This window comes from Lynx rufus, unplaced genomic scaffold (assembly GCF_022079265.1).
Source record: "Lynx rufus isolate CCGP_SWC_20201006 ecotype Redwood Valley unplaced genomic scaffold, mLynRuf1.p SCAF_1, whole genome shotgun sequence".
NCBI classification, from domain to species: domain Eukaryota; kingdom Metazoa; phylum Chordata; class Mammalia; order Carnivora; family Felidae; genus Lynx; species Lynx rufus.
In genome coordinates this window covers 121,603,902-121,616,473 of record NW_025814823.1, presented here as the reverse complement: position 1 = coordinate 121,616,473, position 12,572 = coordinate 121,603,902, and the positions used below count along the sequence as shown (strand labels likewise).

The following is a 12,572-nucleotide window of genomic DNA, read 5'->3' as shown; positions in this document are numbered from 1 at the left end:
GGGGCGCCTGGGTGGCTCAGTCGGATAAGCATCCGACTTCGGCTCAGGTCATGATCTCACGGTTTGTGGGTTCGAGCCCCGCGTTGGGCTCTGTGCTGACAGCTTGGAGCCTGGAGCCTGCTTCGGATTCTGCATCTCCCTCTCTCTCTGTTCCTCCCCTGCTCTCACTCTGTCTCTGTCTCTCTCTCAAAAATAAAGATTAAAAAAATGTTTGTTAAAAAAAAAAAACTGTGATCAACAAAGGCTTTTCTAAGAAGGTGGCATTGTGGCAAAAAGGAGGTAAGGGAGCAAGCCATGCAGCTATATGGAGGAGACGATATCTAGGCAGAAGCCACACTGAGTGAAAAGCAAAGAGGGTTGTATATCCAAAGGACAGTGATACTGGAAATGATGATAGTGTATGTGATGGATATTGATGGGCGGATGGATGTAGGTCATGTAAGGCTGCTGGGTTCAAGAAAGAATGGGAAGAGATGGACTGGAGATCATGAGTATGGATAACTCTTGAGGAATTTTATAAAGGAGAGCAGAGAATTGGGGTAACAGATGAAAGTCAAAAGAGGACTTTCTTTTCTTTTTTTAAAGGTAGAAGAAATTACCAATACTTGTATGCTCATGGGAATTACCCTGTAGAAAGGAAACATTGATGTGGAAAAGGGATGATTGCTGAAGTGCTGTTCCTGAATAGAACAGAAGGGATGAGATCCAGTGCATCAGTGGAAGGGTTAATAATAACAGGAAAGAAGACAGACTATATAGGTACACAGGCATGTGGGTAGGTAGATGTGATGAGGGAGGCTGTGAAAATTTTCTGTTCACTTCTGGTTTCTAATTCAATTAAGAACCAAGATTAACAGCTAGAAATGAGGATGGAAGAGGAATTGTTGGAGGATTGAGGAGAGAGGAGAAAGCATAAAACAATTGTCTAGGACATTGCCCTCAATAGAACTTTTTATATTTGCACTAATTTGGGAGCCACTAGCCACATGTGGCAACTGAGCCCTTGAAATGTGGCCAGTGCAATTGAAGGACTGAATTTTAATATAACTTTAAAATTAACAAGTCATGTGTGGCTAGTGGCTACTGTATTGCACAGTATACACATTAAAGTTGAGAAGCACTAGTCTAGGAGAAGGAGTAACGAAGTGGATTTCAGAAATTAGTAGTGTGGCTTGGCATCACTTGATATTAGTGGACATGAATTTTTTTTATTTTTTTTTTATTTTTTTTTCAACGTTTATTTATTTTTGGGACAGAGAGAGACAGAGCATGAACGGGGGAGGGGCAGAGAGAGAGGGAGACACAGAATCGGAAACAGGCTCCAGGCTCTGAGCCATCAGCCCAGAGCCTGACGCGGGGCTCGAACTCCCGGACCGCGACATCGTGACCTGGCTGAAGTCGGACGCTTAACCGACTGCGCCACCCAGGCGCCCCTAGTGGACATGAATTTAAATGGAGGCCAGTCAGCATGGTTGAGTGCTTATCTCTTGCCACTTTCAGCTGCCTAGGTGAAGGAACAGAGCAGTTGGATGGGACGGATGGATGGAGTTTTGCCAGGCAAGAATGGTAAAGGGAAAACCGAAGAATTATACAGATGGATTTAAGGGACAGAAATGAGGACATGGGGTGGTAGGTGCCTAAAGATTAGTGAAAAAAGGTCATGATCAGTAGGACCCAATGGGGTTGAGGAATTATTAGAGTTGGAATTCTAGCAGAGTTAGGATCAATAATATCAATAACTGACATTTCTTATGTGTCATGCTTTTTGTTTAGCATTTTATTTGAATTGTCTTATTGAGTGTTCACACTAATCTATTTGAGTTAGGCACTCTTATTTGCAGTTTACAGATGAAGAACCCCATACTTAGAGAGCTTACCTAACAGGTCTGATTTCTTATAACTAGGACAGGATGAAAGTGATCAGAACTCAAAGGGATTGATTCATTTTTCAGTCACTATGTCATCCTGCTTCCCAGGAAAACACATGCCTTCCGACTCCTGGTCCAGAGCTTTTTCTTCTGTCCCAAGTTGCTCATTGCCTCCCACCAGCCCCTCTCCCCCATGATGATATCCTTAGCTGATGTGGAATTTGCAGGTCTTTCTTTCTTTTTTCTTCTTTTTGGTGTTAATGGGAATGAGCTTTTTCAGTTTGGAAGACTTTAGTACATTTTTATTCTTTTTATGTTTTGTATAAGGAAACTGGCAATATTTCTGGTAGATCTGATTGTTTTACTTTATTCACTTCGTGGCCTCTGCAGATATTCATGTTTTACACTGTCATGGTACTGGGCTGACATTAAAGTTAGTTTCATTGGAAGAATCCAGTAAGAACTCCCTTTAGAAAGAACAAGTAACAATAAAAATAATAAAATGTACCAATTTTATTTTGTGTTTTAAATGTACCGATTATTCTGTGCCATGCATTAGTGTTTTACAAAAGTTTTCATCTGCACAACCCTATAAAAGTGGGTGCTTTATCCCCATTTTATTGATGGGGAAAATAAGGCATCAGGTCTACTCAGGAAGAATTAGAATTCATTTGGTCCCACACTGGAGTTCATTCTGTTAATCATTGTGTTACCCCCAATTGCAAGCTAATTAGGATATTTCTTTTTTTTTTAATAACTTGTTTTATTTTTTATATATTTTTAAATTTATATCCAAATTAGTTAGCATATAGTGCACAATGATTTCAGGAGTAGATTCCTTGGTGCTCCTTACCTATTTAGCCCATCCCCCCTCCCACAACCCCTCCTGTAACCCTCAGTTTGTTCTCCATATTTATGAGTCTCTTCTGTTTTGTCTCCCTCCCTGTTTTTATATTATTTTTGTTTCCCTTCCCTTATGTTCATCTGTTTTGTCTCTTAAAGTCCTCATATGAGTGAAGTCATACGATTTTTGTCTTTCTCTGACTAATTTCACTTAGCATAATAGCCTCTAGTTCCATCCACGTAGTTGCAAATGGCAAGATTTCATTCTTTTTGATTGCCGAGTAATACTCCATTGTATACATATACCACATCTTTATCCATTCATCCATTGATGGACATTTGGACTCTTTCCTTACTTTGGCTATTGTCGATAGTGCTGCTATAAACATGGGGGTGCATGTGTTCCTTTGAAACAGCACATCTATCTCCTGTGGATAAATACCTAGTAGTGCAATTGCTGGGTCGTAGGGTAGTTCTATTTTTAGTTTTTTGAGGAACCTCCATACTGTTTTCCAGAGTGGCTGCACCAGTTTGCATTCCCACCGGCAGTGCAAAGGAGATTCTCTTTCTCTGCATCCTCACCAATATCTGTTGTTGCCTGAGTTGTTAATGATAGCCATTCTGACAGGTGTGAGGTGGTATCTCATTGTGGTTTTGATTTGTATTTCCCTGATGATGAGTGATGTGGAGCATTTTTTCATGTGTCGATTGGCCATCTGGATGTCTTCTTTGGAGAAGTGTCTGTTCATGTCTTTTGCCAAATTAGGAAATTTCTTTTGCAAACATCTTCCATAAAGAAAGTTTTCTGTTTCCAGAGGAAATCTTATCAATAATGAAGTGTGTAAGACAATGAACATGTGATAGCATGGATAGGATATTAGTTTTTATTTTATAATTGAATTTATAAATAATAAACTAAAATTTTCTTCATATCAGAGTAGTATTTATTTTAAAAAATTTGTTTAATGTTTATTTTTGAGAGAGAGAGAAAGAGACAGAGACAGAATGCAAGCTGGGGAGGGGCAGAGAGCGAGGGAGACACAGATCTGAAGCAGGCTCCAGGCTCTTAGCTGTCAGCACAGAGCCCGATGTGGGGCTCAAACTCACAGACCATGAGATCATTACCTGAGCTGAAGTTGGATGCTTAACCAACTGAGCCACACAGCATAGTATTTATTTTTTAGAGCTTTTGACAGTTCTATTTTTATTTTTGTGTATTTAAAATTTTTATTTGTGTATTTTTGAGAGAGAGGGAGAGAGTGAGAATGAGAGAGAGAGAGAGATCTAGAGTGGGAGAGAGAGGTAGAGAGGGACGGAGACAGAATCCCAACCAGCGGCTCAAGGTCAAGCCATTAGATTATGACCTGAGCTGAAACCAAGAGTTGGACACTTAAATGATGAAGCCACCCAAGCGCCCCAAGCTTTTGACAGTTTTAATCTCTTCTAGTTACATATCAGACTTTTAGAGGGGATCTGGCGATGTGATATAATGAACATAATAGCCAATCTAAAAAAATTATTGTTTTTAAACTTTCATTTGGAAAATTTAAATAGTCAGCATAATAGAGATAATAGTATTATGTACTTCCATGTACCCATCACCCAACTTCAATAATTGGCAGTTCAGGGCTATTTTGTTTCATATATCCCTTCCTGGGACCCTGCCCCTCCACCCCTCAGGATTCATTTTAAGCAGATTCCAGGCACTGTACATACATATTTGACATAGTTTAGTGTAAGTTTTTACATCAATACATATTTTAATATTTTTTAATGTAATGATAACTTCTCTTAAAACATAATCCCAATGCCATTTTCATACCTAATAAAATCACATGATGTCTAGATGTCTCTTTGTGGTATTGGTTAACATTATCGTGCATTTACCATGAGTCCAGCCCAAGGTTAAGTCCTTTGTCTGTATTAACTCTTTCTTTTTAATGTTTGTTTATTTTTGAGAGAGAGACAGCATAAGTGGGGGAGGGGCAGAGAGAGAGGGAGACCCAGAATCTGAAGCAGGTTCCAGACTCTGAGCTGTCAGCATACAGCCCAATGTGGGGCTCGAACTCACAAACTGTGAGATCATGACCTCCCAGGCGCCCGTCTCCTGTTTTTTAACTACGTTAAAACTACGTTTAACTACGTTAAAAAATAGGAAACCATTCTTTGGTTTAAAATATAGAAAACTGAAAATAGTACAACAGCCTCCCTCATCACATCTACCTACCCACATGCCTGTGTACCTATATAGTCTGTCTTCTTTCCTGTTATTATTAACCCTTCCACTGATGCACTGGATCTCATCCCTTCTGTTCTATTCAGGAACAGCACTTCAGCAATCATCTGAAAAGTATATTTAAGATACTTATTGGAGAAATAATGTTAAGTTTGGGGTTTTTTTATTGCACATAATTCCTCTTTGCAAGTGTTCAAATTTGTGTAACCATTTAAAAGTCCAGTATATTTGTGATACAAATAGAAAGCTTATTGATTGATAGATTCATTGATTGAGAGAGAGCAAGAGTGTCAGTTGGGGATGGTCAGAGAGAGAGGGAGAGAGAATCCCAGGCAGGCTCCACACTCAGCACAGAGCCTGATATGGGGTTTGATCCCATGAACCATGAGATCATCACCTAAGTTGAAATCAGGAGTCAGGTACTAAACCAACTGACCACCCATGTGCCCCAAAAGTAGTTTTTGTAAGCTCTACATACAATGTGGGGCTTCAACTCACAACACAGAGGTCAAGAGTCACATGCTCTACTGACCGAGGCCACCAGGTGGTCCACTTTTTTAAAAAGTAGTATAAAATATATGTGTGTGTGTGTGTGTGTGTGTGTGTGTGTATATATGTATTAATTTTTTTAATGTCTATTTATTTTTATTTTTATTTAAAAAAAAATTTTTTTTTTCCAACGTTTATTTATTTTTGGGACAGAGAGAGACAGAGCATGAACGGGGGAGGGGCAGAGAGAGAGGGAGACACAGAATCGGAAATAGGCTCCAGGCTCTGAGCCATCAGCCCAGAGCCTGACGCGGGGCTCGAACTCCCGGACCGCGACATCGTGACCTGGCTGAAGTCGGATGCTTAACCGACTGCGCCACCCAGGCGCCCCTTTAATGTCTATTTTTGAGAGAGAGACAGAGTGAGCGAGGGGGAGACAGAGAATCCGAAGCAGACTCCAGGCTCTGAGCTATCAGCACAGAGCCCAGTGTCGAGCTCAAACCCACAAGCTGTGAGATCATGACCTGAGCCAAAGTCACATGCTTAACCAACTGAGCCACCGAGACGCCCCTTTTTTAAAAATTAAAAAAAAAATTTTTTTATTTGTAAATTAAAAAAAAAAAGTTTATTTTTGAGAGAACACCGGTGGGAGAGGGGCAGAGAGAGGTGAGCAGAGGATCTGAAGCAGTGTCTGCACCACAGCAATGAGCCTGATGCAGGGCTCGAATTCATGAGCTGGGAGATCATGACCTGAGCTGAAGTTAGATGCTCATTCGACTGAGCCACTCAGGTGCCCCAATGTTTTTTAAATGTTTGTTTATTTTGGAGAGAGAGAGAATACTTTTTTTAGATTTAAAATTAAAAAAATTTTTTTTAATGTTTGATTATTCTTGAGAGAGAGGGACAGAGTGTGAGCAGGGGAAGGGAGGGAGACACAGAATCTGAAGCAGGCTCGAGGCTCTGAGCTGTCAGCACAGAGTCCAGCGCGGGTCTCGAACTCACAAACTGAGATCTTGACCTGATCTCACGTATATACATATGTGTGTATATACATTGTGTATCTATTTAAAGTTTATCTGAGAAAGAGAAGAGAGAGAGCATGTGGGGAGGGGACAGGGAGAGAGGGAAAGGGAGAGAATCCCAAGCAGGCTCCACACTGTCAGCACAGAGCCCGACATGAGGCTTGAACTCATGAGCTGTGAGATCATGACCTGAGCTGAAGTTGGACGCTCAGCTGGCAGAGCCACCCATGCACCCCTAAATACATATTTTTAAGTGAATTATATGCCCAATGTGGGCTTGAACTCACGTACCCAAGATCAAGGGTTGTGTGCTCTCTGGACTGAGCCAGCCAGTCGCCCCAATGGAAAGCATTTTTTACATTGTTGGGTGAAAGGACAGAGAGAGGCACTCTTAAAGGAGACTGAGTTGCAGTCTTTAGGTAACTTGGCAAGGTCGTCTTGTGTAGTAGGTTGTAAAAGTATGAGTAGAACCCAGAGGCACCTGGCTGGCTCACTTGGTAGAACATGTGACTCTTGATCTTGGGGTTGTAAGTTTGAGCCTCATGTTGGGTGTAGAGATTACTTAAAAAAAAAAATCTTAAAAAAAAAGGTATGAATAGAACCCAGGTATTTTCTCATTTGAAAATGCTGCACAATCTGGGAATGTTTGCACGTAAGAAGGGGGTAAAATCCAATTTCAGTTCAGATAACTATACCAGAAAATACATTTTAGAGACTAATACTAAATTTCAAAACAGAATTAGATTTGTGTATGGTCCATTAGTATCCAGCTTTCATACTTGTCTGCTCTGTGTTTCATTCCACGCCAGCTTTGGCTTACCTGCTTTTAGCATCTGTTTTTTCACACAGTCACAAACTGAGAAGGAAGCTCTAGCTCTTCCTTTTCAGAGGTAGAATGATCATACATGTTTTTTTGCTTTCGCTTTCATCCACAGGCAGCTTATGGAAGGATGGCAATGTTGCTGGTACATCTGATATATTAGAGACATCCTTGCCATTCTGTTTCATTTAAATTTCATGTTAATAGTCTGTTAACCATTTTGGAGAGGAGTTCTTCATCAGTTGCCTTGAAAAAAAACATGTAGATTACTAACCCTTCCTCAGCCTCTTCCCATTGGGTCTCAGCATCCTTTGATTGAGCATTATTGCAGCTTGGCCATCTTGTACTTTTCTAAGTATTTGTGCATCTTAACTAAATAGGAACAGTATCTGTTTTAGTGTCTCATTTAATAGAAGTATTTCAAAGCCCTTTATATATTTTAGTAATTCATTAACTATCCCTTTGGTGTTTAAAGTAGACAGATTGTGATAGCGCAGATTTTTAATCTTGTTTGTTTAAAGTTCATGATAACCATGGAAAAATTGCCTATCAGTAAACAGCTTGTTCTATGTGAATGTATTTTTTTTTCTTTTTTTAAAGCAAGACTGTCCAAGTATAGAGTGGATTGTTGTATCTCTTTTGTGTCCAATAGGAAAGAAAAGGAACAGCAAAAGTGGACTTTTTGAAGAAGATTGAGAAAGAAATCCAACAGAAATGGGATACTGAGAAAGTGTTTGAGGTTAATGCATCTAATGTGGAGAACCAGACTAGGTGAGTAGTACTTTAAGAAGTTCTACACCTTGTGTTCCCAAAACTGTTGGCTACAGAAACTGCTTTGTGGAAAGGATAAGGCAGATTGTACTTATACTGTCTGAAACGGGCTGAAGAAGGTAACTTTTATTTTCTCAATTTCAAAGTAGGATTTTCTTTCCAATAGAATTCTTTTTTTTTTTTTTTTTTTAAGTGAGCTCTGTGCCTAGTGTGGGACTTGAATTCACTACCCTGGGATCAAGAGTTGCATGCTCTCTGAGTGAGCTAGATGCTCTTCCTATAGAATTCTTAAAGGACTTTTTCTACATAGCTTTTTTTTAACTAATATTTTTCATATTTAGACAAAAGAGAATGTTTTGAAGTTTTGTCTTTCCTAACTGATAAAATGAGATTATTCTAGTAGAGATTCATATTATGGTGCTAATTATCTTCAAAGACACCAAGTATTAAATTTTGAAGGGTTTCAGGGGCACCTTGGTGGCTTAGTTAAGCTTCTGACTTTGGCTCAGGTCATGATCTTGTGGTTCATGAGTTGGAGCCCCACATCGGTCTCTCTGCTGTCAGGGTGGAGCCCTGTTCAGATCCTCTGTCTCCCTCTCTTTGCCCTTCCCTTGCTTGCTAGCTTGGGTGTGTTCTCTCTCTCTCAGAAATAAATAAATGCTAAAAAACAAAACAAAACAAAAAAAACAACAACAACCCAACTCTTTAAAAAAAATTTTTTCAAGGGTTTCTGTATTTTAAGATCTTATTTCATAAATACTATATTGCCTTGGTTTTAAGCATCAATTATAAGACAAGCCACAGGTAATGATATGGTACTAGGGAAAAACAAAAACAAAATAACTGCCCCCAAACAGTAGTGTAATAAATGTATGCATCAATTATAGGAGCATCTCAATTTCAGATATGTTGAAATGTAGAAAAATGTTCTTGTTACAATGATGAAATACATTGACAATAATTAAAATAGTAGCTAATCTTGAAAACTTATTGGTTGTTATGCAAAGGCTTAGGAAATATTCCATTTTTAGTATGCCTATTATCATTTAATCTTTTTAATAACACTTTAAGGTTAGCAGTATTTTTATCCTTATTTTATTTTATTTCTTTATTATATTTTTTAAGCATTTATTTATTTTTGAGAGACAGAGTCAGAGCACAAGCAGAGGAAGGGCAGAGAGAGAGGGAGACACAGAATCTGAAGCAGGCTCCAGGCTCTGAGCTGTCAGCACAGAGCCCAACATGGGGCTCAAACCCACAAACCGTGAAATCTTGACCTGAGCCAAAGTCAGATGCTCAACTGACTGGGCCACCCAGGTGCCCCTATTCCCATTTTATAGATGAGGATACTGAGGTACAGGGAGGCTAAGTAACCAGTTCAAGGTTGCATAGCTAGGAATTGACAGGGCCTGGACTACTTTTTAGGACATTCTGATTTCAAAAGGTACTTTCCTTGCTACTAAGCAACATGCTAGTGGAATTTTCTTATGTTTATTTTTGTGAAAGAGAGAGAAAGCGTGCATGTGCAGGGGGGTACAGAGAGAGAGGAGGACAGAGGATCTAAAGCAGGCTCTGTGTTGACAGCAGAGAACCCAATGCTGGGGTCACAGGCACAAACTGCAAGATCACAACCTGATCTGAAGTCAGACACTTACTGACTGAGCCACTCAGGCAACTCTGAATTTGGACTTTTTTTTTTTTTTTTTTTTTAAAGAAATTAAGAGTGTTGCTGTAATATAAAGTCTTTGATGTTATACTTTATAGCTTTTGCTGTTTCTAGAATTTTGGCCAACTTCAGGTAAAGTTATCGAGAGTGAACTGAAAACTTTGTTCCATGAAAGAAAATGAAGTGAGGGAACTTAGAAATGTAACATTGAATGAAAAAAAAGTTTTTTTCAGTAATATCTCCACCCGACACGGGACTTGAAATCACAACCCTAGAGTTGCTTGCTTTACCGACTGAGCCAGCCATGTGCCCTGGTGTATAATTTTTAATGAAGCCCATAGGCTTCATTGAAGCAAAAGTAAGTGATAACATTGTTTAAGGACACAGACAGAGATATAAACTATTCAAAATGAAGGGAATGACAAAAGTAGATTTCAAGATACTGGTTTTCTCTGCGGGGAGAGGGCTGAGGAGCACACAGTGTAGATTCAGTGGGCTCATCACTTGGATAGCATGCTTACAGGCATTCATTTTATTGTGCTTTGTAACTTTTATAGGTACGTTATACATTTGATTGTAAGAAAAAATAATATAATAAATTAAACAGCTTTAGAGAGACCCTTCTTAAATTAATTTTCCATGTGTCATGTAATACTGAAGATGTTTTATTATAGCTGATGGACTTTGAATTGCTTTATATATATCAAATGAAGGCAAATCTCATTTAATCACTAAAATATGAAATTAATCCAGTTTCCTAAGAGTATTAAAATTATCCTCAGCAAATTATCTTTACTCAGCATTTTTAAGTTAAACCTGCAGTATTTGCTGCAAGGATATTTATTTCTTTAATATCTAACCATAAACATTTTATTTTTTCTAAATCACAATTAAGTTTCAATTTCAGAGGGCTTTTAATTTCCACATTCATATGTTTACTTTTAAAGGTCTTTTAAATAATAAAATTTAAACAAGTTGTTTGTAATAAGCTTTCCCTTCACCCTACCTCCTCATTTTAAAAGGAACTTAACATTTTCTTTTCTGTACTTTGTTTTTTCATGATTGTTTTGCAGCAAGGGCAAGTACTTTGTAACCTTCCCATATCCATATATGAATGGGCGCCTTCATTTGGGACACACATTTTCTTTATCCAAATGTGAGGTAATGTTTCCTCTGTGGTTAACATAATGGGATTGAGGGTCTTTGATAAATACTATTTTGAAGAAAATGGCATGTATGGGATTTATTTCCTGTTAAGAGAACTTAGAATTCCTTCATTTTAAGCCTAAATTTTATATTTTTACCTATATTAAATATTCTTATATTTAATTTGTATATGCTGTGTGTATGTGTGCAGGGTTCTAATTATTTATGCATGGTCATAAGTAATTCCTTTTTGGTGAAAAGACAGAAAAAAAGAACAATGGGCCAGAATTTTGGAATGACTTCCTTCTTTTCTTTTTCTTTCTTTCTTTTTTGTTTTTTTTTTAAATATTTATTTATTTATTTTTGAGTGGGGCAGGGAAGGGCAGACAGAGGGAGACAGAGAATCCCAAGCAGGCTGCACATTGTTAATGCAGAGCCTGATGTAGGGCTCGTTCTCATGAACCTGATATCATGACCTGAGCTGAAATCAAGAGTCAGACTCTTAACTGACTGAGCCACCCAGACGCTCCAGGGAATGACTTCCTTCTAAAGCAAGAGAGGAAGAGGAAATCTGAGCCCATGATCTTCATGAACAGTGAACATTCTGTATTCATCTAGCATTTAAACTTACAATTTAAATTTAGTTTTCTTTTTGTAGTTTGCAGTAGGATACCAGAGACTGAAAGGAAAAACTTGTCTGTTTCCCTTTGGTTTACACTGTACTGGAATGCCTATCAAGGTAAGATTGCTTTTGGGATTGGTTCCTACTCTTTTTAGCTTAAAGCAGATGTAATGTACAATTTAAGAGCTTGAAATAGTATTTTCAGATATTTGTTATAATGCAATGTCTTGGCATGAGCTGAATTCATTATAGTGAAAACTATTTTTTTCAATTAGAAACAGTTAAAAAATATTTTTTTAATGTTTATTTATTTTTGAGAGATGGAGAGAGCGTGAGCAGGGCAGGGTCAGAGAGAGAGACAGAGACACAGTATTCGAAGTAGGCTCCAGGCTCTGAGCTGCCAGCACAGAGCCCGATGCAGAGCTCGAACCCATGAACGGTGCGATTGTGACCTGAGACGAAGTTGCACGCTCAACCAACGGAGCCAGCCAGGCGCCCTGAGAAACAGTTTTTTAAAAGTTTATTTATTATTTATTTTGAGAGAGATAGAGAATGAGTGGAGAAGAGGGGCAGGGAGAGAGAGGGAGAGAATCCCAAGCAGTCTCCATGCTGTCAGTGCAGAGCTCAATGCAGGGCTCAAATGCATGAACTGTGAGATCATGACCTTGAGCCAAAGTTGGAAGCTTAACTGAGTGAGCCACCCCTGTGTCCCATGAAAATTAAATTTTAAAAGGCATTTGAAGAAGTACTTAAATAAAGGGTACATGTTAAGGTGTAAGTGATTTCTTTTAACAAAAAAAAAAAATATATTTTTTGATTTTTTTAAAATTTTTATTTATTTATTTATTTATTATTTTTTAATGTTTATTTATTTTTGAGACAGAGAGAGACAGAGCATGAACAGGGGAGGGGCAGAGAGAGAGGGAGACACAGAATCTGAAACAGGCTCCAGGCTCTGAGCTGTCAGCACAGAGCCCAACGCGGACGCTCAACCGACCAAGCCACCCAGGTGCCCCCCCAAAAATTTTTTTAACATTTATTTATTGTTGAGAGACAGAGACAGAGCATGAGCAAGGGACAGGCAGAGAG

At 38.7% G+C, this 12,572-nt stretch overlaps 1 protein-coding gene across 1 annotated transcript in view; it reads left to right on the top strand.

Moving 5' to 3' along the window:
• LARS1 (leucyl-tRNA synthetase 1) overlaps positions 1-12,572 on the top strand; it is a 73,831-nt gene that overhangs the window by 898 nt on the left and 60,361 nt on the right. The window contains exons 2-4 of the mRNA XM_047086494.1: positions 7,931-8,049; positions 10,789-10,876; positions 11,520-11,600. Coding sequence (XP_046942450.1) covers positions 7,931-8,049; positions 10,789-10,876; positions 11,520-11,600 — 288 coding nt within the window. The remainder of the gene's footprint in view (positions 1-7,930; positions 8,050-10,788; positions 10,877-11,519; positions 11,601-12,572) is intronic.